The sequence below is a fragment of the Larus michahellis genome, chromosome 4 (genome assembly GCF_964199755.1).
Source record: "Larus michahellis chromosome 4, bLarMic1.1, whole genome shotgun sequence".
Taxonomy (NCBI): domain Eukaryota; kingdom Metazoa; phylum Chordata; class Aves; order Charadriiformes; family Laridae; genus Larus; species Larus michahellis.
In genome coordinates this window covers 93,977,978-94,005,449 of record NC_133899.1, presented here as the reverse complement: position 1 = coordinate 94,005,449, position 27,472 = coordinate 93,977,978, and the positions used below count along the sequence as shown (strand labels likewise).

Below are 27,472 nucleotides of genomic sequence, written 5' to 3'. Positions count from 1 at the left end.
CGCACAAGCCCCGCCGCCCGCCCGCACCCAGCCCGGTAGCACCCCCGTGGCCCCGGCAGCGCAAAACCCGACGGGATTGTAGTCCTCTGTCCGCCCCACTCAAACCCCTCTCGCAAACTACACCTCCCAGCAAGCACCGCGGCCCGATCTACGGCTGAGGGCGGGAGCGCGGTGCATCCTGGTACATGTAGTTAATCTTCCGGGGCTGGAGAAGGGTCGGCGGCGAGGGGAGACTCCATTTCCCGGCAGGCGGCGCGGGGCCGGCGGCAGGGACGGGGGGCGCTGCCCAGCACCAAGATGGCGGTTGATAAGGACCTGCTGCAGCTGGATCTGTACGGCCTGCTAGGGGTCGGCGAGAAGGTGTCGGAGCAGGAGGTCAGGGCCGTGGGCCGGGAACCCTCATGGGGCCGCGGGGCGGCTTGGGCCGGGCCCCTTCTCTTCCTTCCTCCGCCCTCGACGCCCCCAGCCTTGCCCTTCCCTTCCCTTTCCCTCAGCACCGGGGGATGCTGCCCCGGGCAGGGGGCGGCTCGGCCGCGGGGCTGCCTTTGCTGCTCTGCCGGTATTTATCCGAGCGATTGCTCCAGGCGCTGTTTGAATGCGGTGCCGCTGCCGCGTTGCCGGCTGGAGCGGTTAGTGAGCGGGAAAGCCCAGTTTTCCTGATGTTGGCTTTGCAGCTCTCACCTTCCCTTTGCTCCTCTTGGGGCAGCGGGGCCAGACGTGGCCTTGGAGAGCGCTGAAATTGGTTGAAGAGAACTACAAGATCAGTCTCGGACGTTATTCCTCTTGCTTTGCTCGATTATGTGCTTGTTTATGTTCCAGGAGGAAAGTTCCTCCCGTGTTTACCAAAAGATCCAGTTATTAGAGGTTAGTCTAGGTACTGTAGGTTCCCATAAGTCCCATTTTGTGGGTTTGGAATTACATGTTTCCATTTTTTCTTTAGTTTAATGGGTAAGTCAACACTAAACACGGGATTTGAGTAACTGGGCTGGGAAAGTGACTTTTTCAAAGGAAATTAAGTCTCTGAATAAAACTATTCGTAACTGAACAAAGTTAAACTTGAAAGGAAAACTTTGATTTTCCTTCTTAGGCTTTCTTAACATGCAGGACTGAACGAGATTAGAGGCTTCAGGTGGCCCCAGCCTCACTGCTGAGCTAGTCACTGGGGAAAAGGATGAGAAAATTACAAACTGGATGCTACGGTGCAACTTAAAAACTAACAAGTGTAATTTTGAGTGCTAATCCTTGATGTAAAATACTTGCAGCAATCCAGACTCTTTGTATGCGGAGCAGCATGGCCAAAAGAGAGCAACAAAGCGCAGCAAGGGTGTTAAAGTAATTTAACCTCGCTGTTTAGAGAAGCCTTATCTGAACTTGCCATGTAGAACAAACAGCTATTGTAAAGTTGCGCCTGGTGAGATTTACCCCTCTGAACTGGAGACTTGCTTGGGCAGGAGATGGGATTAGCCCGGAAGGCTTTAGCTGCACATTTCCCTTCCAAGAGCTTTGTCCACCAGGTGGAGCCGGGCCATCACTTACTCTGCTCATTCTAGCAGAGGACTGCTTGGCCGGGCAGCAGAGCCGCTCTTCTGCCTTTCCTGTCTTGCATGCACGTGTGTCCCTGACAAAGGGAACGCAGGTTGTTAACAGTGACTTAGCTCAGAAAGTTGTCGGTCTTTCTTGGAAGTGTAGAAGAGATTGAACAGCCTTTGATCAAATATTCTTCACCTTGCCTAACTCAGTTGTTGCACAGTAAATAGTACTCTCTCTGTACCAAAGCTGGAGCTGCAAAGAACACAGCATCCCCCTGGCTAGCACACTGCCTCGGTGAACCAGATCTGGCTTTGATGTTTGTGAGGTTTGACTGCTGTAATAGGATGCACCTAGAAGTAAAACTTGTGGCTTTGCAAAGCTTGAACTCATTCAAAATATGCTGCCTGCCTGCTAGGTGTCCTGGGCTCAAATGCTTATCCTTGCAGTACTGTGTGATTGAGGTTGAAACTGAGATTTTTGGAGGTCTCTTGCTGTTACAGTAGGCTGCTTTTCCTGTCAAAATGAGGGACTAATGGAGCTAGCGACACTCCAAAAATGGTCTTTATGGTCTGTCAGGCCTGGGGCACATCTAGACATGCAAATGGATGCTGGTTCAGCCAGAATAGTATAATTTTTTGTTTCTGCAGTGTTTTTCTTTCTTTTTTTTCCTCAAGTTGCTTTTCTCAGACTAAACGACACCAACCGGTAAATCTCAATTCTGGCTCTGGCAGGTTAAGAAAGCGTACCGACAGAAGGCCCTGACTTGTCACCCGGATAAGAACCCAGACAATCCCAGAGCAGGTAAGACGGGGCTGTGCAGCCACAAGCAGCTCTTCATGTTTGTTTTCACATGTGCAGACTCCTGGAAGTGGCTCTGCTTGACTTCAGGTCTGTCTTTGCATGTAATTAAGGGAATGGCTGGTTATACGTCATGTGAAGTATACATATGCAGGACGAGGAGTTCTTTTCATCGCTATTAGGGAGCTCTGTTTTTTAAGATTGAATGCATTGGTTTTAGAAGCATCATTTTTAAGTCATTGCTGAAATTATATTTTCACCTCTCAATCTTCACACATGGTATTTGAATCACGGACCTTTGGCCATGCTGTCCCCAGTTTTTACTGCCTGGTCACTATTTTAATTCATACCTCTCACAGTCGAAACTTCAATGGCAAGCTTATAAATCGTATTATCTATGGGAAAGGCCTGTTTTCGTCTGTGAGAGACAAGGCCCTGACTCCGTGGAACTGAGCATACCTAAACCATTAGCAAGGTCTGGCTTCTGCAGCTGCTCCATTCAAGTTTTGTAGCTACAGGTAGCAGTGAACAGCAGTGATAACTAGAAGGATGCTGTTCATCAAGACACCTCAAAACAAACCTTGTTCTGTATCTTGCGTTTTCCAATTTGATAGGCTACAGTCTCATAGATTGAAAATTTATAAGTGTAGTACAGAGAAAAATTCTCCATCAGAAAAAAATAGATTTTAGCAGCAAAGAGAGGAAAGCTGGGGCCTTTGATGGATGCAGAAGGTTGAGAAGTGATTAAAAGTGTGCGGGGAGGCCTCCAGGTTGTATGCATAACCTGCCAGGAAGAGGGTCAGCAACATTGATGTAAAATGCAACGTTTGAATCTTGGTCTGAAAAGCTGTTGGTAGGAAAGGGCGAATTTGTAACAGTGAGTTTCAGGCTGACTGCAGGTTGAGTAATACATTTCTGTAGATGGGTCCTGTTGAATTCGTGCTTTCGAGATTTCTGTTAAAATGAAACAGTCCCAGTTTTTGTTTCTTAATGTACACTGAAGTTTATGTAACAACTGTTGTCCTTTGAGTTGAGAAGATCCTGGCTATAGATTGGCTTACAAATGCTTTGGAAAGATTATTCTTCTTTCTGATGTTCTGCAGGTCTCATCCATAAGGGATTGTCTTTTCTGGTTCATCTCCAGGCCACTAGCATGGTTTTCTGCATCTTACCCTTTTTTCTTCTAATTCCCAGCGGAAGTCTTCCACCAGCTGTCTCAGGCCTTAGCCGTGCTAACAGATGCAGCAGCAAGGGTAAGGATGCGCGTCCCTGGGTGATGTTGGGGTTGTGTTACTCTCTGCAAGCATGCTGGAGAAGTCTTGGGAACCCTCCTGCTTTCTGTCCTGCTCTCTTCTCCGATTGTCACTTCATGAATGCTAGTCTCATCTGTTATTCCCTGTAGTTCTCTGTGAGATCAAATAGTAGGTGCCAGATAAGAACTTGGACAAATGTTCTCTTTCTGATTTGATGTGCTGAGAGTAGCTCTGTCCATTTGCTGCAAGGGTGAGATACTGTCTTTAATAACGTGTTAGACTGGGCCATATCCCATTTAAAAAAATAAATGATAACCACCACTGATTCAGGGACACATCAAATTCCCATGACAACGGTGCATTTGCAGTTCCCTTGAAGTCAAGGTCTGACAAATAAATAATATCTAGCTGTGATTGCTCAGGCTCCAAGCCCTTCTTTCCATGGGGCACAAGAGACTTGTAAACAGAAAAGCTGAATCATAGCCACAATCTCTGTCCTTTTGCTGCAAGAGCTTTGCAGGCTGCCAGATGTAGCTTGGACTCTGGTCTTGCTGTGGAGAAGTGGTTGAGTGCCTACTGCTCGGGGCGTGAAATTAATCTGGATGTGTGAAGGGAAAGAATAAAAACAAAATGAAAAAGAGCAAATAACTCTATCCAGATAAACTCAGGAGAGAAGGCATATTAAAATTTCGGATGATAAGATTTAAAAACATGAAGTAACTGCCCTCTCTTCAAATATTGGCAGAGCTTGTAATCTCCCCTCCAAGGGGCAATTAAGCTTTTGGCATCCAAAAACATTTTGGCTTCTACATTTTAAAAAGGCAAAAGTGTTCATCAAATCCTTCGCATCAAGGAAAAATGCCAGCTTTTCTGGCTCATAAAACAAGAGCAGTGCTTTCCTGTACAAATATTCTACAAGTAGTATCTGACTATTTGCACCAGTCTATGCTTTACCTACTACAGAAAAGTTCTGTGTAGGTTGATGAACAGATTATTAACTGGTTTAAAATGATGCCAGTGAAATTGCCAGTTTACCCAGTTCCTAAGTCTCTATAGTGCTAAATGAATGCTGATGTGTTACTGCTGCCGAAGAGCTCTGATGTTCTTTGATCTAATATGTTCATGTGAGTCAAACATCTGTCTTGTGAATAAATCTCACATATAAAGTAGACCTTTTTAATTGTAAAACTTTGCTCTAAACCAAACCTGATCTGTTGCCAGTGCCCCGTAAGCTGCTTTTGGCACGTTCAGGAAACCAAAATACTCTTCCCACCTCTGAAGATGGGTCAGACTTTCTCTCCAGCACACATTGCAGTTATTCCTGGACTTCCTCACCCTTTCAGGCTCCAGCTGGATATCCTCGGGCCTCTTCTCATGTTTTCAGGATATTTGTGTTAACTTCTAACAGTTTTAGGAGGACTGCAAGCAAGGAGCAGAAGATGTTTCACCTCTGCTTACAGTGTTTCGATATCTGATCTCACCTTTATTCACTGCTTTCCATTTTATCTTTCTGCTTTATAGAGTTTCACAGTATTGTGTTGGTTCTTTGACAGGCGGCATATGACAAAGTGAGAAAGGCTAAGAAGCAAGCAGCAGAAAGGACACAAAAACTTGATGAGAAGCGAAAGAAAGTAAAGCTTGGTAATGAATGAAAACTTCATTTTCTCTTGGCTTGAACTCTTCATTAGCTGGGGGTTTGCATTTCTTCTGCCTCTGGAATTCGCCTCTGATTAAGCTGTGCATTTGTGACGGCTATGGTTTCCTTATGCCCAGTACAATACAGTAGTCGTCTGAAATCTCCCACAGTCATAGCTGGGATGGTCGTGCTCTGGGCAGGAGTTAGGGGATTTGGTGACTGTTCAGACTGCTGATACATTGATGTGCCTGGGCAGACGAGAGGTAGCAGAACTATCAGGACTCTACTTTGAAATTGATGTAGGTGTAGCCAAGTTTGTGATCTTTCCATCCACTTCTGGTCAGGAGTGAAAATTCTCTTTGGGTTGGTTTAATTTTCTTTCTTTCTCTGCAGATCTTGAAGCCAGAGAACGAGAAGCCCAGAGCCGTGAGAGTGAAGAGGAGGACATCAGGATAACAAGATCGTTAGAACAAGAAGTAATGACAAATTCTTAGATTTCTCTGCTTCTTCTGATACGAATTGCTGAAAGTCTTTATAATTATTTATAACCATGTGATGCGATGCAGCAAATCTTTGTATAGCAGTCCTTCAGCCTTCTGCATTAAGTGGCTCTATGAAAGAGAGGCGTGTAGAAGGGATCTTGTAGCAAATGGGTCAGTCTCAGGATTTCATTTTTGTCTGCCCTTTTCCTTTTGCCTGGCAGTCAATAACAACAGCTAATTGGTTATATGCTGCCTGATAGGGACGGTGTCGCTAGGACAAAGAGGGGTCCAGTTTTATGAGTGCTGGAGCTGCCACAGAGGAACTGGCAGGAGGGTTGCCCCAGAAGATGGGTATAAGACAAAAGCTCTCCTCGGCGGTCTTTAGCTGGCATGAGCCAACCATGGAACTGTGCCCTCAGATATCCATGCTGTCTTACCTCTGCTGTAGATGTAGGGGTTTTTTTTTATTTATTTTATGATTCCAGATAATACGCCTGCGTGAAGAAGGCTCCCGTCAGCTTGAGGAGCAGCAGAGGCTCATTCAAGAACAGATCCAGCTTGAAAGAGAGCAGCGCCTGCAAGGTGAGGACTATGAGACTGGAGTCCTCAGCCAAACTACGTGCCTGTGGGACTCCCAGCTCTTCAGTAGGCAGAGCTCACATGCAGCCTTCTGACTTGGTCACCTTGGCATATATAGGATCCTACTCAGCACATTTTTGAGGAATAAGTCAAAAGACTAGTATTTCTGCGGGGTTGTTTCCTTATATGTGGCATGCTGCTCTTTAACATGTTGTTGCTCCTCCTTCCCAATAAATATTCTAAAACACTGAATCTAGATGGTCTGATGTGGAGCCCCACAGTTATGCTGGAGGGAGCCTAAAGTCCTGCTCGCCTGTAACAATTAAAGCAGTCAGTGTTGTAGCCTCAAAATAGGGAACGATTCAAATTTGCAAAAACTAATAGTTGTCATTGGGTTACTACTTCTGTGTCCCCTTGAAAGTTCTCAGTACTTATCACCCAAAAGAGACCCCGTGTGGAGAATAAAGGGTTTTCTAATTTGTGTTTGCTGAGGCTGTACTTTCTGGAACTTGATTCTCTCGTGTTCCTTGGGCGTGCGCAGGCTTCGTCCCAGGTTTGTACAAACACCAGCAACAGATCTCTTGGGAAATGAGCAACACGGTGAACTGGAAAACATCTGCATTCTGTGCTGCGGTACAACAATAGGTAGTTCTGTTCGAAGTCGTCTCCCTCTGGTTCTCCCGGGCTGTTCGGTAGCTGTAGTTAGTCTCCTTCATACAGGAGGGAATGAGATTTTTCCAGAATTACAGAACCTAATCCTTTGGTATCCTGAACCTCATTCCCATCCACACATCTCTATATTGAATTGCCTTTTTTGAATATTCTTTGTGATCTTAAAATACAGTTTTATGTTTCAGAAAGTTCTGTTCTTTTCAAAACTAATTAGAGTGTTGTTCAGGTTTTCAGTTCAATGGGAAGATTTACTGTCTCTTGCTTGCTACCTCTTTTGTCCTGGCAGAGGCTATAATATAAGATTCTCATCTTATGAGAGATATCTCTTATATCTCATGAGAGATTCTCATCTCTCACAGGAAGAGTATTGGTCTAATGAGATAAAATAACACCAGAGGCCCAGATGCAGAATCTTTTTTTGGGGTCACCAGGGTTTTCCTGTATGACTGTATGTAAGTCGTTCATCCCACCCTAGCCTTTCTTAACTTAATTTCACATATCAGGAATTGGGGAGGATATTAAGCATTTGCTTAATGTAAAACACTTTGAGATCCTTGCAACGAGAGCACATCATTATAAAGTATTTAGTTGCAGGGCCAGATTAAATTCTTAGTCTATGCTATCCTTTTTTTCTGTCTACCCTTAATTTTTCCACACTTGTTCCCACCAGCACAACCCTCTTGCAGGGAAAAATGTCACAGAATCTAACAGATCTGCTTGTATTTTTACTTAGCTGTTTCTAGCCTTGATTGTGGCAAGTTCGTAGAAGGGAAAAATACTGACATACAATATTCAGTCGGTACTGCAGTTTCTGATGATAGCGTTGCACAAAATTTTGGGGCTGAAATGGTCTAGTGGAAACCCAGAAGTGGTTGCTATTGCCCTACGTACCCCAGGGCAAATTTTGTGCTAAATGCTCTTTAATTCAGGAGTTTTCACACATGTTCTCTTTCTCCTTTCCCCTCTTTAGGCAAGCAAGAAAGAAATGGGGCAGAAGGCAAAATAACTCCCAAACTCAAAGTAAGACATCTTTATAAAGCTAGGTTTTGGTGAAAACTGATGGAGCATTATGCAGCTTTGGAAAACAGAAGGGACACTTCAGCTCTGCTGAAGTTCCTCTGTCTAACGTGTGTCCTGCATGCAAACAGCTCCTCTCACTGCCTTTAAAATGCTCTTCCCCCCTCACCCTTTTCTCTACTGTCTGGTCTGGGTTTTTGAGCCTGAAATTGAGTTGTCTCCGCTTTAGGCATGGAGAGACATCTGCCTGTTAGCCTGAAATAGCCATTAGTAGGCTTTCAAGTATTATCTTTTCCTATTTCAGTGAACAGTGTTTCTCCCTGTTCCCCAAATAATCTGTTCCCTTTGTACATTCTGATGTTGAAATCACTGTTTTGGCAGTTCTGGGAGTGTAGCTGTAAATAGCAAACTTGATTATTGTGCAGGTGGCAGGAGCTGCATTGGATGTGGCAACGTGTGTTCAATTGGACAAAATTAACTTGGTCGTGTTTCTTTCCCAGCTAAAATGGAAATGCAGTAAAGAAGATGAGACGAGAGGGGGATACTCAAAAGACGTTCTATTGCGGATCCTGCAAAAGGTCCTGTCTGACACTCTTTCCTACTACTTCATCTTTCCCTGCTCTCACTCAAATAAAGTAAAAGAAAGAAAGTAAATTCTGGGAAGCTACATCTAAGCCAGAGCAGCTCACTTACTTTTTCTTCTTTTGTCCAGGTTTCTCACTCCTGCCATTTTGAGAGCTCCGCAGCATGATCCATTAGCTGTGGACTGTTCCCCATTAGCGCCTCTGTCTCCTTCCCAGCAGGGGCTCCTGCTGAAAGAGCAACTGCGAACTCTTCCCACCGCATGGTTCATGCCCTGTGTGAAAGTTAGAGTGGCTGTGTGGTTACGGTGCACTGGTGCCTTCACTTAAAGCACTAAAGCTAATAGCTGCTGTGGGAAGTTCAGAGACAGGAACAGACAAGCCTTTGATCTGATTAATCCCAGCATGTGGTCTTTATTTTCCCTGCATGCAAGTATCTCCTGTAGCTCTGACTCTGAGCTCAGCAGCCCTATGACACTGGGCCTTGCTGGAAGCAAAGTGTGTAGCTCCATGCCTCCCCAGAATTATTTCCTGGAGGAACAGAAATTATGACAGGTTGGGATCAGTGGAAACATCATGCAAGACAGAAAGGGTGACAACGCAAGCCTCATGCCTGTGAAAACACATGTTTTCTCTCTGCATTCGTTCCACAGATGAACTCAACTTTTCTTTTAGGTCTGTAATTAACTTTTCTTTCTTTCTTTCTTTGTCTCAATAGTACGGCGACGTGCTCAATTTATTGATCTCGAGTAGGAAGACTGGGAGCGCAGTGGTGGAATTTGCTACGGTTAAGGCTGCTGTAAGTCTGGTGGAGCCCCCAGATGTGTGCAGTGGAGAGTGGGCGAGAAGGGGTGTCGCAGAAGGGGAGGGTTGGCAGCTGATGGCCTGCAGACGCTGCCCTGTCATTAAGGCAGTGGGGAAGGGTAATGAGAGTCTAAAGGTGCAGCTGTATGAAGGGAGTGGCAAAGCTGGAGGCACAAACCCAGAGCAGCTCAGGCACATAACAAACAGGCTGTGCGTGTAAAAGGCTGAGGAAAGAGACACTGCTTTAAAGAGCAAGCGCTGAACCATTTAATCAGCTCTCACCGAAGGTGAATTACCCATTGTGGAGGTGGGCTTAATGACTTTTAGAGGTTATATCGGGCATTTGCAGTTTAAAAGAAATCAAAACATCTTGACTCACAGTGAGTTACAATAATTCATATGGCTGTGGAAACAGAAATCATCAGTTATGCTTAATTTTAGTAGTTCCATTGACTTAAACTTATACTGCACAAAAGACTCTCTTTCTTGTCACTTGTTCTTTCCCTCATATATCCAAATAGCTAAAAAAAACCCCCAGAATTGTTTGTGACCTGTTTATCAGAAGTAGTGGCAGCAAGGTGGTCTATCTGTGCTTGATGCAGATGTGGACCTTATGCTTCTTATGTAGGGCGGCTGTGAAATCTTCATTGTTTGTGCCCTACTTGGCCTTGCTGCCAGGCTGAGATGGAAACACTCATGATTTTTAGTTACCTGTGAGGGAGTGGGGTCTGAAATTCAGATGATGATGGAAGAATATTTTCATTGTTAGGAGATGGCTGTGAAGAATGAAGTTGGCCTGATAAATAATCCTCTAAAGATTTCCTGGCTGGAGGGCCAGCCCCGGAACAATCCCAGCACTGTCCTTTCAGACAGCACTAGTCAGCCTAGGACTTCACAGGTAAGGAGACATAGCCTGCTCTTATTTAAATCTGTTTCTATAGCAACCTAAATTTAACAGTGTGCTTTGCATTTATGGTAAGATACGTTGATTCCCAGCAGAGCTGAAAAGAAGCTCTTGATGAAAGGGCTGGCTTTCTGATGAGCCCTTTTGTGCTGAAGCAGTGGCTTTTTTAAAGGACCTTTTGCCTGAGTGGCAGCGCGGTGAGAATACAAGCTATTTGGATGTCTGGTTCTCCGCATGATTTCATTCTCTTCCAAGTGAAAAACAAGGATGTTTCTTGCTCAGTTCAAAGCCTCTAATGTCATTCTGCTGGAACTTTTTCTAATATACTTTGACTGTGGGAATCTTCTGGCTGATAGCTGGTTGAAATGGATCTCCTAGAAGGCTTCTTGAGAGAGGCTTCATTATTCACTGCATTCGCAAGAGGGTGAAATTTCAGTGCTAAAAGGAAACCTATATTCTTAGGGTCTGCAGGAGGGAAGAGAAAGCAACATCAAATCTAAAATCCTTGCAGAGACCATATCGTCTGTTTTGTGTCCTATTTACCAGTGCAGTTACTCTGAGTGCAAGGTGCTCGCTCTTGGCTGCTTCCTGTTTGTTTCACCCGATAATCGCTCTGAAGCTGCTGCTCCTGAATAACAAGTGTATTCCAATCACAAAGCAAATGGAAGGCAATAACATCTAATGCAAATTGTTGGCTCTCCGTTACCCCTTGCTCCTGTTGGCCCTCTGGAGTGGCAGACGTATCCGCTTCTTTTGAAGCATGTTACGTTGCGCTTTGTTCTATAGCACAGGATTTATCTCGTGCTCTGCGTGTCTTCTGTTCTGGTTAGTAATTCCCTGGCTGTGAAGGTGTGAAGGCACCCCAGATCCTTTGCTGGTTATTCAAGTTCCAATTCAAACTTCTTGTGCTACTTAGTCCCCGTTCCTCCTTCCTTTGATATAAAGAGCAAAAAGATGTAATTGCTGAGAGGGCTCCTGCCTCGTGCTCTGCAGGTGCCCGTAGTCTGTGTGTCTCTGTCTCCATCAGCTTTGTGTGTGTTCACTACCCAAATATTTTAGTAGCTTGTGAGATTGTTCAGTACATTCACTCTCCTGACTTTTTCTTAAGTACTTTATTTACCGTAGATGCATTTATACATCATAATGTCGTGTTGTTATGCTAGTTTTGTTTAGGGTTGTATGTTTTCACTTGGGATGTGTGTGCTTTGTCTGAACAGCCTGGCCTGAGCAGCATAGTCTCCCAGAAATCTCAGGCAAAGGCAGTTACAGCATCACAGCGTCGGAGCCAGGCAGTTCTCCATGCACTACGTAGAACCGGTGAGAATCCTGCAGACACAGCAGATTCACAGAGGTGGCCAGAGTGTTAGAAGGCAAACTGGGGAGGGAAAAAGCAGAATCCTATCCAGTTTGAGTATCTCTTGCTAGTAGAGAGTGAGAACTGGCTCATTCGTACCTGATGGGGTTGCTGGTGCAGTTGGAGCTTTGTACTGGATTCTTGCCTCTGTGGGTTCAAAAGCCCTGGCTTTTGACTGAGTTTACCTTGGCTTGTTTCCACGGCCAAAGCTTGTTAGTGTGGAACTGCAGCGTCTGCCTGCTGTGAAGGATTAGCTCGGTGGAGCAGCGAGGGAGAGCAGGCTGAAGCAGTGAATGGCGTTCATGCTGTGTGGAGGTGGTGACTCACTTCTGTCCAACGCAGCCTCGTCAGTCCTGTATTAGCTCGCAAAACGGTGAGGGGCTATGGGCAGTGACTTGTTCCCTTTCCCAAGAATTGCAATGCTGTCGCTTGTCCGTCCTTTCTACTGCTTTTATGTGTTAGCAGCTGCAAACTCTTTGGTTACATTGCAGTCTTGCTGTCCGGGATAAGATCTCTAAGCTGCTCTGGTTCCCACTTTCCTAGTTCGTACTCCAGACCCTCCCCAATTCTCCTGCTGCTTCCACTAGGATGCTTCCAAAATCTGTAATGTGGTAATAGCTTCTCTTGACTGTACTGATTCCAGTTGACTTATTCTTTGTCCTCAGCCCTTCAACTCTAGACTTTGCAAAATGAGCTCTTTCAGATCTCTTTTGCCACTGTCTCAACCTGCTCCATCTTCATCCTTTCATACCCAGTCTGGCTTCCCAGCCATCAGGGTCCATGTTCTCGCTTTCAAGCTGCACTAATCTCATCCTGATGTAAGCTACCCTCACTTCCTATTTGCTGCTCCCTCTGGGTTGCTCCTATTTCTGTCTGAATCCACCCCCACGTTTGCTCCCACTTTGTGCAAATGCAGCTCTTTCCCCTCTCTGCTTCAGAAAACAGCCGAAAACCTGCAGCGTTCCCATGGCAACGCACTCACTACTCATTTGCTCCAGAGCTGTGTCTGCTCCCTGCCTGGGGTACTCAGCCAGCAGCTGTGCACCGGCATCTTCCACTAAAGGACAGCCACACGCTAACTAGACCAGGGAGTTCTGGAAGCCGTTCCCTGGTGAAAGCAAAGCTGATCGTCGAAAAATCGTGCTGTGAGGAGGCAGTAAGTTGTGAGATCCTTGCCTCCACTGTCTTGGTTGGCTTCTTTTCTTCTCCAGCACTGGGTGCGCATTGCCCAGCAGTTCCTGGAGAGCTGCTGGAGCCAAACAGGCGAGTTGTGCTTGAATTACAAAAGCTGTGGATTGGCCAGTGTTCCTCTAGGCTACTTGAGAGCAATGACTATTTGATTGCTGCAGCTCTGAATGGTTCAGGGCACACCACAGCTGCACAATGCTGGGAAGAGCATGTTTTGCCACTGCAACAGCATGAAGCACTCACTTCTGGAAGGGTCTTCCTTGCACCTTTAGTAGTGGGATCTCCCTGCCAGTGGTCCTCATTCATTTTGGGCCATTCATTCAGCCATGCTAAAGTGTTGAGAAAAGCCTTCTCTCGGGGACTCTTGCATCTTTTCTAAGCTCCTTTGAGGTTTCACAGAGTTTTGTTTTATATTACCTGACTTTACAGCCTGGTGTGAGTCTAGTAGGTTAAGAGCTATCTGTGCCTTCTCTGCAGTGTCTCTGTGTGCTTTGCTATAGCCAGCTTCCAAAGCTCACCGTTATCTGGGTGCGTGGAGGTTGTATTTTCTTTTTTTAAAGAGAGCCCTAGTATCTAATCTAGCTATGAAAAAGGCAAGAATTGGTGAGCCAGTAGTTTCTGCAGTGTCCTTTTAACAGCTTGCCCTGATCCTGCCGAAAATGTTGTCAGCCTGGCAGAGCAGTTCCCATTGTCCAGCTCTCAGGGTAAAGAACTGTTCATTCCAACACTGGGTCTTGGCCTGAGCTCTGTGCCCTCTCCACAGGGGAAGGGAAAGTCCCAGCAGCTCTGGCCTTCTCCCAGCCTGGAAAAGCAGGGCCACACTGCTTCCCCACCCTCCTAGAAACCTGAAGTGCCAGAGAGGATCGATCCCTGTCGCTGCAGATAAGGGACCTGTGCTCTTGGTGCCTGGGCTTTTTCTGGCTTGCTACCAATGAAATGAGGCAACAAAACACTTCCAGTCACAGATACATTTATTCTTCCATATCTGTACAGCTGATAGATCAGTGCATGCTTCAAGCAGCAGTATCTAGAGAAATTTCTTCTCCTGCTAGTAAGGTAAATAAACTGCTGTTGCTGTATTACGAGCCTACATGGACGCTTACCTGTTTCCAGGCTGAGAGTGCCAACTGCACTTGAGCTGGGGGGAAAAGAAACCCACAAGGAAAAAAAAGAGCAGGAACAGCTTTGATTTTTCACATCCAAACAGGGTGGGAGAAGAAACACTAATTTCTGTCTTTTGACCCTTGCCATAGCTACAGCTTTGAGATGCAGTGCTATTGTCTCCTTGCAAGCTGCCTGCTTATCCACAAATGATGTATGCCATATCCCTTTCTGTCCGTGTCCCACAGTGTCACAGCCACATCCCCAAAATAACAAGTCTTTTGGCAAACAATGCCATTCTTCCATGAGGAGGTGCACAGTCAAGAGTGGGAAATTCCCAGTGCGGAGGACGGCAACTTGCCCACGAGGTTCCAGCAGACAGTGCTCTCATCTGAGCAGGGAGCCTCTGAGCTCCGCTCCAAAGGACTCCTTGGCAAGGACAAGGACAGTCTGTGGTGGGGAAGGCGAGAACAACAAAACAGGCCACACGTAACAGGGATGCTGCAGTATCCTTCCTCCCACTAGGACTAGAGAAACTGGCTGCAGCAGTAGGTAAATGTGATATCTTAAATGATAAATACCTTCAAATGGCGTAATCTCGTGGATTCTGTTTCCTGAGGGTCTGCAGGACATCCTCGAGAAGCGATAGCCCCAAGTCCACTTTGAAGGACAGGAAGGGATCAGACAGGTCAGAAAGGGTGGTGCCATTCTGGGTGCCTGTCTCTGAGGTCCCGCAGTCTGTCGCCTGGTCCTTGTGGAATTGAGTTTGAGTGGCTTTGTGGTACTGATGAGTAGCACCAGAAAAGGAGATGTCAGAGTGCGAATCCGTGTGATCAATGATGTTAGGGCAGCTAGAACTGTCCAGGTAGAGCCGGGGGGGCTTGGGAGGTGCTTGTGCCTTGGCTAGGTTTTGCTCGCTCTGACACGACAGGTAATCAGACTTGTCCTTCAGATCCCTCAAGCATTCCCTCTTCTGGCACTGTCCATCACTGTCCAGAGTGTGGCTGTTCTGATTCAAGAGGATGACTTGGTTGCCCAGCTTTTTGTGTCTCCTGAGTGAGAAACGTCTGAAGAACGTTGTGGACTTGATGGACCCTCTCCGCCAAGTATCCATGCTGATGAAAGGCAACGAGAAGAAGGAAACTGCTGACTCTTCACAGTCAGGTGTTGGACTTAAGTCGCAGGATCAGCAGCAAGCCACACAACAGGAACAACCTCTTCCTTCCCTGTTCCTGTAGCTGGAAGGAAAACAGAGAGGCCGGTATTGCAGGAAATGCAAACCTCACACTACGTCCCCGTGCTAAGGAGCAGTTGGCCTGTCTTAGACATTAAGGAGTCTCCTTCTTCAGTGCAGAAGGAATGGCAGTGTCTGAGCTTATTAAATCTGGGCTGCAGAACCAAGCTGATGAAGAATAGCGAAGGCATACAGTCACCATGAGAACAGATTTAATCTAGTATCTAGAACAGAAGGGCACTTTGGTACCATGGTAACCAGCCACCTTCATGGAGAAGGGCACAGTATAAAAATCTCAGTGGGTGGTTAGGAAGGGAGACGGTGACTCAGTCGCGCTGAAGGAAACCAAAGAAATACAGTCAAACAGAAATTTAAAAAGCAACAAAACGCAGGTGTTAAAGACAAACGTTAGGAAAATTGAATGCAAAATAGACTTACGCCGTGTCGGAGCAGCAGCCGAGTCTAACAGGCGGCGAGGAGAAACTGCTGAAGCACTTGGAGAACTGTGACCACCGCGTTCCCAAGTATGCTGGGGCGTTGGAAGAAGCAAGTCCAGGGACGATTCAGCCAGGTTGGACCCGAAACGCTAAAAATCCACAAAGCCGCCTTCTCTTCATGTGCCTCCTGTCACTGCTTCCCAGGCTGCAGTTCCTTGTGCGTATGTATTTGTTTTGAGCCAAGCCCTTGCTGAGTCAGCCACGTCAGAAACTGGGTTTTACACCATTGGTAATTGCCAGGATTGCAGGAAGTAGGTGTGTAGAGTGGCAAAGCATCAGCCCACACTCTGCCTGAGGAGAAAGCGAGCTCCCTCAGAGGCACCCAGATTGCTCGAGAACTGCCAGCATGAAGACGGACTGGGACCCCATCTCGAATCGGTCCGTTTCTTCTCTTGGTGCTCTCCCTTCTGCCACTCCTGATGGCTTCTTGTACCAGCAGGGCTCCCAAATGAGGCCAGGAACAATCTCTTGTCTGTTTTAAATTTAAATCCGGAGTGTGAGGTAGTGTTTCAGGTTTGTATGGGTGATTCATCTGCGTGAGTCTCATGTAGGCTATTTCATTCAGCCCAGCAAATGACAGTGAGTATCTGTGGTTAGTGGACAGGCACTTTGAAGAAGCCTACTTCTGCCGCTGAAGGCTGATACAATCTGCTGCTTTCTCAGACGCTGTGAAAGTCTGTGCCGGGCAGCACGGAAAGGTTATTTCATTCATGCAGCTCCTAAGATACAATTACAGCGTATTAGTCTCTTAATTCCCCGGTCTAAGTTTCTCATCTGTTGTGGGCTTCTATTTTGTCCTCGCAGCTAGACGCTGCAGCTGCAGGAACCACGTTGCTGGCACACGACAACAAATTTGCACTTGCCCCGTTTTCATGCAGAATCTTATTTAGCTATTCTATTGCCTTTCCATCCCTTCTCTTTTCTAAGATGTCCTTAAATCACCACTAAATCTACTTCCTAGAAAAATGAACATGAGATTTTTATTTTTTTTTTCATTCACCTTCTGTCTAAATGCTTTTATTTCTACCTGAACTGTCAAGCAAATGAGCTGGATGTTTCCAAGCATTGCAGCGCTTTGAATGTGTCTGAAATAGTAAGGCCACCTACTAATGTTAAATGGCTTTTGAAAGCAGAGTGCCAAAACCACCACTTTGCTCTGCGATAGCAGCTGTCATCTGCTGCCTACATTTATTAGGTAGAGTCTGCAATCACCACTTAGCTGACGTGACAGTTGCTACCACACACAGCAGAAAGGCTCCAAGAGCTTTTGAGAACTGAAACGCTCTTGTGGCAGGTTTGGGAACATACCTGGTGGTTTTCTTTCTGCAGCCACTTCCGTGGCTAAACCACAGAAAGGTTTGATTTTTTTTTTTTTTTTTATGGCATTAGCCTTTATAACGGGTGAAGCGTACGCTGGACTTTGTGCGCAGCGTTGTACTTGCAGCGCAAGCTGGTCATCCAAAATAAGCAGCCCCAGCGAGGCGAGCCGTGCCTCCCCATCCCCCCTGGCTGGGAGCGGGGAGTAGCTCCAGCAGCGGGGGGTAACCCGGGCTCCCTGTCTGGCCCGCTCGGTCTCCTCAGTTACTCCCTTACGACGCTGGCTGGTTTCGGTAGGCCGGCAGCTTTCGCACCTACCTGATGTCTCCGGGCTCGTACTGCTATGAACCACCCTCCTGGCTCGGGCACGTTGTGAGTGGGGGTTTATGGAGGGGGGGGGAACCTGGGGTCTATACTGTCCTTGAGAGGTTGTGTTTGTTTCCCGCTCCTAGGCCTCGGTGGTGTCGGAACGGGATTACGAGAGCCTGGTGATGATGCGCATGCGCCAAGCAGCAGAGAGGCAGCAGCTCATTGAACAGCTGAAGCGGGAAGACGAGGAAGAGTCTCACACCTAGCATGAGAGAGTATGGATTCTCCCCACCCCATCGCTCTTCATTTCCGGAGCTGTTTCTTAAATTAAGTCAATAAACCTCCTTTTTTAAAACTGTTGTAGGAATACAAACTCTCGGTGACTGCAGCCCTTATCCCTTTCCAGCGTGGGGTCGGGGGGGAATGGCTGCGTCAGCTTCAGGGTAAGTATTAACCTGTCGTCTGCGTACTCGGAGCAGCTGCCCAGTCCCAGAGGGTGAGGTCAGAGCGGCGCTATCAGAACACCAAACCTCCGAGCTTTTAATCCCCGAGAGCTTGTGCAGGAGCTGTGGCTGCGGAAGGCCTTGGCAACGACTGTTTAAAACAACCCACAGAAAGACATTGGTCGCTTTAGAGAAATGTTTTATTGGTGTTACCCCTACAGCAGGATTGATACACAGTCCCAAACGATCCAGCATCACAACTGCTGCTGTTGAGATGGCAGAGCTGGTACCTGACATGTTGGCAAGACCTTTCTGTGCTGCTCTAAGGCTATTTCAGGAACAATGCGTTACGCTTGAATGGCGCTCTCGGGGCTGAAAGGTTGATGCTGCTGCTAACCACAGTCCCGGGGGGGCAGAAACTTTCTCTCAGAGAGCACTGGGCAGGGTCGGCAGTTTGAGGGCTGAGATAGCAGATAGCATGGTGTCCGTGCTGGGCCTGCCCTCCCTGCCCCCGTGGCCTGGGAGAAGGCATGCCCTGAACTCGCTCAGCTCAGCACGGCCCTCCCCGGGGCAGCCCTGAGGAACAGGCAGACGAGTCTGTTATTTGAGGTTCCTCCAATGCATGCTAAATAGATGATTAAAATGTAAAAAGATGGTATTTGCCAGACTGCCATTCAGCTGAGTGCGGGGAAGAGCCATCTGTTCTCTGTGCGTGATTTCGTCTGGACCGGGCGCGCTTTCCTCCCCCCGGTCTTGTGAAATGGCAGGATGGCAAGTTTATGTTGGGTCAAGTTTTGCCCCTACACCACTCCTCCCCCCGTGCCCGAGTGCCTGGAGTCTGGGACAGAAAGGGATGAAGGGGCAGAGTCTGCTGTCGGTCCTGCGTGAGATGATCCCCAGCAGGACCTCGTCCAGGAGGGGTGCAGAAGTCTTCCTCGCTATTCCTTGTGGAGGCACCACACCAGCGTCTGGCCCACGCCCGTCATGCTCACCACCCGGTAACCGCAGCTCTCCAGCTTGTTCAACACTATCCGCGGCGCATCGTTCACGTAGTACTCCCAGCTGCCAGCAGGAAAGAGGAGAAGAAATAAAATGAGGTGGAGAAGGAAGAGTCAAGAATTTCCTTGTGGAAGTGGCTCTGCCTCACTACTAACCCGGCACAGCGACCGCGTCTGGCACGGCCTGTGTGGTGCAGAGTCTCGGTGAACCAGATGGGGAGGGCCAAACCCCCAGCTGCCCAACCGAGGAGGAAGCCTGGCCGGAACGAAGGCTCGTGTTAATTGAAACGTGGTTTGAGCCCCACTTGTCCAAAGCCCCGTGCTGCTCGGCAGCTGGGCTGGAACTGCAGCAGGGAGGGCTCCCAAGCACCCGCGGCTGGGAACTCGTGGAAAAAGAGGATAATCTCTGCCAAGCAGGGAGTAATGATTCAGGTGTTTCTAAGGAATGTTTTACCAACGTTTTGCCTGTGTCGGAGCGTGTCTGTAAGCTGGGTGTTTTTTGGAGCCTGCGCTTGAAATTTGGGAATTGGAAAAAATGCTGCCCTCAGCCAAGTATTGAGCCTTTGAAAAACCAGAAGTTATCGGTCCTCGACGGAGCTGCCAGACAAGGTGGAGCTGAGGCCCCCCGCCCCCCGCCCCAGCAGCTCAGAGCAGCCGCACGCTGTGTGTGTCGGGAACCGACACTTGGGATCTTTCTCCAGCTTTTATTCCCCCGTGGTTTCTGCTGGCTCTGCATTCGGAGCAGCAGCTCTCCTTCCCCCCGCCTCGTCCCCGAGGCTGCTGCTCCGCCGAAGACTTGAGTTCTGTGAGGCTGCTCCGGCCACAAAGAAAATAGCTGGTGGCTGCGGAGGGCAGAGGAGCGCAACACAGACACCAAATGGGCTGAATGCGGTGGGGAGGCAGCAGAGCTGAAACGGCAAGTGGAACCTCAGCGCTGGCTTTGGCAGCCGGCCCCTTCCTTGAACCGCAGTCTTCTGGGATGCAGCATTTATCCAAGCAGATGGGGTAAGCTTCGGAATAGTTCAGCTCTTAGATGACTCACTGTGCCTGATAAGCTGATAATGATGGGCTGCAGGATCACTGCGATCTTGTTTGGGCACCTTAACAAAGACTCTCCTGATTTTCATACTAATAACAACAAAAAAAGACCCAAAAGCATTTCCAAAGTTGCGTTCGCTAAGGTTGCAAAACATCAGTGGAGCGGTGAGTACTTTTAAAGCACGAAATAACACCAAGATATGAAAGCTTTTTTCAGTTTCTCAAGACAGACGATACTTTGCTGTAATTATAGATGTGGTGTAAAGGTAATGTGTATTATTATAAGTGTCTTTGAACTTAATGCTTTCTCTAAGAGGCTTGCCACATGCCCTTCAGATTCACATGGTGGAGTTGGTAAATATTATTCCCATTATGCCGAGGAAGGCGCTGAGGCAGGGATTGCTTGTTATTTGCAGGAACCTAAAAAACCGAGCGGCTGAGCTAAAAGCAGCAGGACAGCCCAGCTGCCCCGGGCTTTAAACAGCCCCGAACCGTGCGAAATAAAAGATGGCACACACTGGGCATGGCGTGCACCGCCGTCTCCCCGTGCGGCTGGCCTCGGTCAGGATGGAGCGGCTGGGAGCCTTTGCAAAGCCTTTGCTCCCGGCGAAACGCCAGTAGGGAAGAGAAGGGTCACCCGCGCCGGGGGAGGAGAGGGCTCCTGCCCCGCACACGGCGAGCCCGCGGCCCCCGCTGCCCTGCGCCCCGTGTGCCGGAGCAGAGTGCCCGGGGGAGCGGGGATGGGATGGAGCCGGGCAGGAGCGAGCGTCCTCCACGGGCAGGTGGTTTTGGTGGTGGCGCAGACAAAGCTCCCGGCGGTACCTGCCCGCTGCCCTCGGCTCCCTGCGGGACGGGGTTTGCGCTGCCCCGGCCAAGGGCTGCGTTGCAGAAGGAGCGGGTGCCTCAGAGCTCGCCTCCCGGGGCCTGGCGCGGAGGCGCCGGGGTTCACCTCAGACTGGGCAGCGCTGGGAGCCTTTATAATGACGGGGGGGGTGCCCAGCAGTCACCCACACGCACCCACCCGGGGGGACCTGGAAGACCCCCCCTTTCCTGCAGCAGGGTCGGGCTTTTGGTCCTTGGCCCCAGGGGGCTGGAGCAGAGCCGGGCTCCCCCCACGAAAGCCTAGGTGGCCCCGGGGCTCTGCCCCCACATCAGATGGGGGTGGCAGTGCTGCCTGCACCCGGCGGCTAATTGAGCTTAATGATGGGCCGCTCACAGTAGCCGGTGCGGAGTTGCCTGACAGGATCCGCGCTCTCCCTTATTAGAGGCAATTAAGTACTCGTGTGTCTCGCGGCGCCCGGCAGGTCCCCCCTGCCCAGGCCCTTTCTCTCAGGCTCCCTCCAAGCTCTTGTTTCAGGTTTTTGGTGCCAGGGGAAGGGTGAGATGTGTGGTGTCCCATCGCTGGGCTGGCGCTGGCCGAGCCCTGCAGCGGGTGGACGCGAGTCCCGCTCGGCTGCGGTGCGGACGCGCATCTCGCTCCTGGCCGGGATTTTGGCAGCGGAGGCCGGGGCTCTCCCCGCTGGCAGCCTGCCGTGCCTCGCGGGTGGCAGCAGCCGCATTCCAGCCAGGTTCATTCCTCCACCCACTGTTGCTCAAGCGCCACCGGGGAAGGACGCCGGGACGCAGCGGAGCTGCCCTGGCTCTGACACAGCCACAGCACGGGGCAGGGGGGGAAAGAGGGGGCTGGAAACGCTCCGGGCTGCAGGGAGGGATGAAAGGTGGTGAGTCCACCAGGGAGATCCCTTCTCCCAGACAAGCCAAAGGTGGCACTCGGTTCCTTACACCACCGCGTCTCCTCCCTGCCTCCGGGGCAGACCCCACGCAGGCGTGAGATTTGTCTTTGCCTTTCCTTTCCGCCCCGATCCCAGGGCGGCTTGCCCCCGTCTCGCAGGAGCCAGCGGTGCTTCTTCCTCCTTGGAGCCTCCTCTTGCCCCCGCTGGGCTCTCCCTTCTCCCATCGCACACCCCCGTGTCCGCGGGCTGGGCCGGCACCGGCACGAAGCTGCCGCTGCTGAGGGTCCCCGGCCACCCCCGGGGCTGGCAATGGCCCCGCATCCCCCCCCCCCGAGCTCTTCCACAGGGATGTGGGTGACAGGAGGGGTCCAGGACCAGCCTTTTGGCGCTGCGGGGAGCTGGCAGGGGCCCCACTCTCATTTCTAAGGGTTTCTCTTTAATGGGGGGCCTTCCGTGTTTTTTTTTTTAGTCTCCTCTTTCTTTAAAATCTCCCGCCCCATTCAGGTTTTTAGTGCTGCAGGAGCTGAGGGCCCGGACCTCGGTGTTTGCCGGGCTGGTACCGAGTAGGTGGGTTTTCCCCGCTCCGCCGGTGGAAGTTCGAGAACGCACCGGGACGGAGAGGCCCCTTCTCCTGAGCGCCTGGTCCCCCTCCCGCTCCTCCTCCGCACCGCGGCGCTGGGGGCGAGCTGAGCCGGAGCCCAGCCGCTGCCCCCCGCCTTTTAACTTGCATTTGGGGCTTGTTTTGCCTTGTGGGTTGGGTTTTTTTTTCTTCCTCCGGGGAAAAACAAGAAGTGAGATATCAAGCAGGGGGGAAAAAAGTTTAAAAAAAAAAAAAAAAAGTGGGCCAAGATGATGTAAAGAACATGCGGGTAACGTCTCCAAGCTGATGAAGGCTGGTGTCAAAGTCGGTGTGGGCAGAGAGAGAGACGGGGACGTGGAGAAGCGTCAGATATACACGGCTTGGGAATGTGCGGGATAATGGGCTGGAGCCAGGGAGGGGGGAGGCAATGGGGAGCAGCCCCAGCCCCGGGGCTCGGCAGCCCAAGGAAAAGCTGCAGGAGCCATGGAGGGGCTGGCGCGGGTGGCCGGGGAGAGTGGGACGGGACGGGCTGCGGGGGAGCGTGTCGGGGCCAGGCACCACTAAAGGGCACGGGCTGGGCCGGCGCCCTGTGCTCCCCAGCATCCCGGGGCCGGACGTGGTAATAAGGCAGAGGAGGTTTGTCTTTAAGGATTAAGGGTGGGAAAAAGGCAGACGAAGTTATGCAGAAAGATTCCAATGCTCCCTGTGTTTTGTGCCGGGCAGGGCGTGCGTCAGGGAACAGCCAGCAGGACCCCAAGCGGGTAAGGGGAGAGGAGAGGGGTGAGGTGGGTCAGGAGCTAAAATGGGGTCAGAGCAAGAAAAAAAAGAAAGAACTAAATGCAATATCAGGCAGCGTTTCCTTGGGCGAGCATCAGCAGGCAGCGGCAAGGACACGCGTGTGCCCTTTCAGCGTCAAACTAGTCCTGGGATTGAATAGGCGGCTGGAAGGTGCCGTGGTGGATACAGGGAGGGAAAATGTTCCCGATTTTCTTGGGAAAATAAGGAGAGGGGAGAGCCTGAGGCGTCGCAGGGGAGGACTTACAAGTGGTTCCCCAGCATGTTCCGCTTCGTGGCCCCCAGGAAGCTCATCAGGCTGGGATCCGAATGCTCATCTCCCACCATGGTGGGGCCAACCTCCTGCAGGGAAAGGCAGCAGAGCGGTGAGTGACCAGCGGCGGCTCAGTCCCCTTTCCCCGCTCCCCAGCACCGCTCCAGTAAGAGCTTTACTGGGATGGGAATTACTGCGAGCCCGCTCCCCGGCCCAGGAGAGGACCTCGGTGGCTTTGCTCCTGGAGGGCCACCTGCTGGCTGAGCTCACGGTGGCCCTGGGCCTCCGGGATCCACCACCCAGTGGTGGGTCTGTAGGACATCAGCGAGGTGCTGCTCAGGGCAGTCTTGTGGGGCTCGTTTTGCCTCGTGGGGCAAAACCTGCGTGGTTTACCCTGAGATGAGCATCCCCGGGCCAGTGAGGGACCTTTTGCCTGTCCTGGTGGAGGACACCTTTGGGAATGGCTCCACGCCCTGGGAAGGGTGAGGAGATCGGGGTGAGAAGGCGCCACGGGGTGCGTGGGGCAGCTGAGCGCCCGTGGGGTGACGAGGGACAGTCCCGCTCCCTTGGAAGCGAGAGGAGCTGGGGGGAGCCGGGGGGAGGCGGTCGGGGACGTGAGTCATCTCCCCACCGGAGCCATCGCTGGGCTTCCCACACCTCATACAGCGGGGGGGACGGGGACGTTTCGGTACAGCGCTCCGAAAGTGTTGTTTTATGAGACGTTCCTGGGCTGGAGGTTTTCCAGAACGAAGTCTACGGGCCCGTCAGGTAACGGCAGCGCAATGTGACCTCCGCGATGACCGCCCGCTCCGGCGCCAGCACCCACAGCCCTGAGCACGGCCACAGCGGCGGGGGCCGGGGAGGGGGAGAGACCTGGCCCGCAGCCCCACGGCGGGACCCCCGGCCCAGCCCGCCCTGCTCAGCGCTGGGGGGAGCTGCCCCGACCCTGCTCCAAACCTGCTCCCGGCTGCCCCTGGGAAGAGCCGCGCTTAATCCATTTTAATCGGTGGAGCAATTGTTTCCGGTTAAATCTCCTTGGGAAAACTTGGCAGGGGAAAACTTGTCTTTGGAGGGATGTCCCCCACCCACTGGCAAACCTACATGCCGTTATCGACACTTTATAACACACAAAGGGCTGCTCAACCCTAAATAACCTCAGAAGTATTTTAAGTCCCACCCAGACCCTGTTTGACCCCCCTTTTCCCTGTCACCCCCTGGAGAAAGCGGAGCCCAGGGGCAGGACGAGGGTCCAGCAGAGGCTGCGGGGGGAGGTTTGCGGGATCCATGTCACCCCGCGGCGTGGAGCGCTCGGGGCAGCGGGACGGGAAGCTCTTTGACCCACGGGGAGTTTGGGAAGAGTCTGTCGGCAGAGAACAGGGTGTTTCTGGGGGGCTGGCGTGGGGAGAGCGGCGGGGTGAGGAGGGGCTGCAGCCGAGAGGGCGAGATCCCTCCCGACGGCATCCCCCCGCAAACCGGGGCTGGGAACCGCGCGTACACCCTGAGGCCCGGGCACATCCCGACTCGGAGCACTTTTGGAGCAGCACTGATGGAGCATGTCAGTGAGCCGCGGGCACGCGCGGCGCGTTCAGCCGCCTGCGGCGCTGGAAAAGACCAAAACCAAAGCAGGGGATCACCCTTCCCCGCTCGCTGCTGCCCATCCAGCCCCGCAGCCCGGCACTGCCATCCCCACGGGAGTCGTGCCGGGGAGGGGGCGACTCATCCCTGTCCCCCCACTGCCGGGAAGGAGCGGCCGAGTCAATCACCTGCCGCTGGCCCAGGACGGGCCGTTTCCAGCCGCGGCCCAGTGCCAAGTTTCATGTTGGGAATGTTTGCTCTGCCCTGCTAAAGAGCAGCGTTCCCAAAGTCTCTGGCAGGGGGGGACACGTGCTAAGCTGCGATAACCCAGCCCGTCCTGTTGCGTGCCCTTCCCCCCCCGCCGCGGGGCTCTAAGCCCCAACCACGTGGCGCTTTCTGCATCTCGGTCCACAGTCGCTTCATCGACCTTTGCGACGCCAATGTGGCTGCCAGCGGGTGCTGGGCGCGCACCATCCCCACGCCTCCCCGTCCTCAGCGCGCTGCTCGCCCGGTGCCCGGGGGGTGTAACGGGGCGTCCGCAGCGGCGGCAGCAGCGTCTTTCACCAAACTCCTGCCAGCTTCTCCATCAGCCCACTGCTACCCTCTTCCTACCACAGAGCCCCATCGGCATCTTTTGGCTGCTGGATGTACAGTTCCCCTCTGTGTTGGGAAAAGGAATAAAACCCGGGTACGGACGTACACACACACACACACACGGCTGTCCCTCTCCTCTCGCAGTCCCGGCGGCCAGCGGGCCGGCAGCAACTGCTCAGCGGCCGCAGATGCTGCGATCGTTAGGAAGCACCGTTTCCTTTGGGTCCCTCTGGGAGAACAACGGGCTGCGCTCCCAGCCCGGGGCTCCCGCCACTGCCTGGGCTGCACACAGCCACCCCGCTGCCAGCAATGCCCTTGGCTACGGCTGCATTTTCCACCAGGAAACGGCTTTTGGGGGACGAGGGAAAACCTAGAGCGAGGACTCGTGGCCAGAGGTGAGTTTCTTTGCCATCCATGGGATCCTACGGGAAGTTTCCCTAGTTACGTTACTGGCTGTTCCGGAGGGGAGGGATAGAGGGGAAGGGAGCAGGGGTACCAGCACCTGCAGGGACGCGGACAGGGTGACGCCCGAAAGGATGGGGTGACACCAAAGGGATGGGGTGACACCTGCAGGGGGGGGGTGACACCCGAAGGGACACGGTCGTGCACAAGGGGCTCACGCCGGACACCTCGTTCCGGCCACCGGCGGCTGGGGCACAGCCCGGCCGTTCCCTGGGGGTCCCCCAAAGCTGGGGGCCGTCTCCCCCCCCGCCCCCCAGCCCGGGGCAGCAGCGAGTCCCCCCCCGGCCCCGGCAGCCCCCGCCGGACTCACCATGCGGATCTGGGTGCTGATGAGCAGGTACGGCATCGTCCCGCCGCTGCCGCCGCCGCCGCCGCCGCCGCCGGGGGGGCCGTGCCCGGGGCCGCCCCCGCCCCCCGCCCCGACACCGCCCCCGGGCAGCGGCACCGACCGCCCCTCCGCGGGGGGGCCGGGGGCGGCCCCCGGGGCTCGGGGGACCTGGGCCGGGGGGGGGACGCCTGGCGTGGAGCGGGGGGGACGCCGGGTCTGCCCCAGGGACCGGGGCTCTGCCTCCGGGCGAGGGGCGGGAGGCGACGGTGGGCGGAGGAGCGATGGACGGGGAGCCACAGGACGGGCGTGAGGGACGGGACAGGGAGGGCAGGGGATGGTGGCCAGGGAGCCACAGGACAGGAGATGGTGGCCAGGGAGACAGAGGACAGGAGATGGTGGCCAGGGAGACAGAGGACAGGAGACGATGGACTGGGAGCCATAGGACAGGAGATGATGGGCTGTGAGACAGAGGGGAGATGGTGGATTGGGAGAGGGAGGACAGGAGATGGTGGCCACGGAGCCACAGGACAGGAGATGGTGGCCAGGGAGACAGAGGACAGGAGATGGTGGCCAGGGAGACAGAGGACAGGAGATGGTGGGCTGGGAGCCACAGGACAGGAGATGGTGGCCAGGGAGACAGAGGACAGGAGATGGTGGCCACGGAGCCACAGGACAGGAGATGGTGGCCAGGGAGACAGAGGACAGGAGATGGTGGCCAGGGAGACAGAGGACAGGAGATGGTGGGCTGGGAGCCACAGGACAGGAGATGGTGGCCAGGGAGACAGAGGACAGGAGATGGTGGCCAGGGAGCCACAGGACAGGAGATGGTGGCCAGGGAGACAGAGGACAGGAGACGATGGACTGGGAGCCATAGGACAGGAGATGATGGGCTGTGAGACAGAGGGGAGATGGTGGATTGGGAGAGGGAGGACAGGAGATGGTGGCCACGGAGCCACAGGACAGGAGATGGTGGCCAGGGAGCAGAGAACAGGAGATGATAGACTGGGAGCCATAGGACAGGAGATGATGGACTGTGAGACAGAGGACAGAGAGATGGAGAACAGGAGATGATGGATTGGGAGAGGGAGGACAGGAGATGGTGGCCAGGGAGCCACAGGACAGGAGATGATGGAGTGGGAGACGGAGAACAGGAGATGGTGGACTGGGAGACGGAAGACAGATAATAGACTGGGAGACAGAGAACAGAAGATGATGGATGGGGAGGGGGAGGACAGGAGATGGTGAACAGGAGATGGAGGACAGGAGATGATGGACAGGGAAGCGATGGACCAGGAGATGATGGAGAATGGACTGGGAGACAATGGACGGTGAGGCAATGAACAAGGAGGTGGTGATGGACAGGGAGATGGCAGACAGGGAGATGAAGGGTCAGGAGACAGTGAACAGGGAAATGATG

At 52.1% G+C, this 27,472-nt stretch overlaps 3 protein-coding genes across 4 annotated transcripts; 1 reads left to right on the top strand and 2 right to left on the bottom strand.

Annotated features, from left to right (window-relative positions):
* Positions 1 to 247: 247 nt before the first annotated feature.
* On the top strand, positions 248 to 20,257 carry DNAJC17 (DnaJ heat shock protein family (Hsp40) member C17). 2 transcript variants are annotated; one of them, XM_074586657.1, is made up of 12 exons: positions 248 to 375; positions 2,262 to 2,331; positions 3,523 to 3,581; positions 5,135 to 5,222; positions 5,611 to 5,693; positions 6,185 to 6,281; positions 7,921 to 7,970; positions 8,468 to 8,545; positions 9,267 to 9,347; positions 10,122 to 10,250; positions 17,400 to 17,531; positions 17,621 to 20,257. In XM_074586657.1, the coding sequence occupies exons 1-11, from the start codon at positions 298 to 300 to the stop codon at positions 17,520 to 17,522; spliced, it is 936 nt and encodes a 311-aa protein (XP_074442758.1). In that variant the 5' UTR covers positions 248 to 297; the 3' UTR covers positions 17,523 to 17,531; positions 17,621 to 20,257. The 2 variants fall into 2 exon arrangements, with proteins under 2 accessions (XP_074442758.1, XP_074442759.1); XM_074586658.1 differs by lacking the exon at positions 17,621 to 20,257 and having other exon boundaries at positions 17,400 to 17,615.
* C4H15orf62 (chromosome 4 C15orf62 homolog) lies at positions 13,752 to 15,711 on the bottom strand. Its single transcript, XM_074586660.1, has 2 exons — positions 15,572 to 15,711; positions 13,752 to 15,137 (listed from the first exon to the last, which is right to left on the bottom strand). Exon 2 carries the CDS (start codon positions 15,011 to 15,013, stop codon positions 14,483 to 14,485), a length of 531 nt encoding a protein of 176 aa, XP_074442761.1. The 5' UTR covers positions 15,014 to 15,137; positions 15,572 to 15,711; the 3' UTR covers positions 13,752 to 14,482.
* On the bottom strand, positions 17,882 to 26,141 carry GCHFR (GTP cyclohydrolase I feedback regulator). The gene is made up of 3 exons (XM_074586661.1): positions 26,038 to 26,141; positions 23,091 to 23,185; positions 17,882 to 18,761 (listed from the first exon to the last, which is right to left on the bottom strand). The coding sequence occupies exons 1-3, from the start codon at positions 26,071 to 26,073 to the stop codon at positions 18,638 to 18,640; spliced, it is 255 nt and encodes an 84-aa protein (XP_074442762.1). The 5' UTR covers positions 26,074 to 26,141; the 3' UTR covers positions 17,882 to 18,637.
* Positions 26,142 to 27,472: the final 1,331 nt, after the last annotated feature.

What these genes read in the sequence shown, in the direction of transcription:
- GCHFR (XM_074586661.1), bottom strand. Translation starts at nt 26,073, where the DNA reads ATGCCGTACCTGCTCATCAGCACCCAGATCCGCATG. An exon ending in TCAGCACCCAGATCCGCATG is followed by an intron (nt 23,186 to 26,037) that starts GTGAGTCCGGCG and finishes CTTTCCCTGCAG; the next exon opens with GAGGTTGGCCCCACCATGGT. An exon ending in AACATGCTGGGGAACCACTT is followed by an intron (nt 18,762 to 23,090) that starts GTAAGTCCTCCC and finishes TCCTGCTGGCAG; the next exon opens with CTGGGAGTACTACGTGAACG.
- DNAJC17 (XM_074586657.1), top strand. Translation starts at nt 298, where the DNA reads ATGGCGGTTGATAAGGACCTGCTGCAGCTGGATCTGTACGGCCTGCTA. An exon ending in GCGAAAGAAAGTAAAGCTTG is followed by an intron (nt 5,223 to 5,610) that starts GTAATGAATGAA and finishes CTTTCTCTGCAG; the next exon opens with ATCTTGAAGCCAGAGAACGA. An exon ending in AAGAGAGCAGCGCCTGCAAG is followed by an intron (nt 6,282 to 7,920) that starts GTGAGGACTATG and finishes TCCCCTCTTTAG; the next exon opens with GCAAGCAAGAAAGAAATGGG.
- C4H15orf62 (XM_074586660.1), bottom strand. Translation starts at nt 15,013, where the DNA reads ATGGATACTTGGCGGAGAGGGTCCATCAAGTCCACAACGTTCTTCAGA.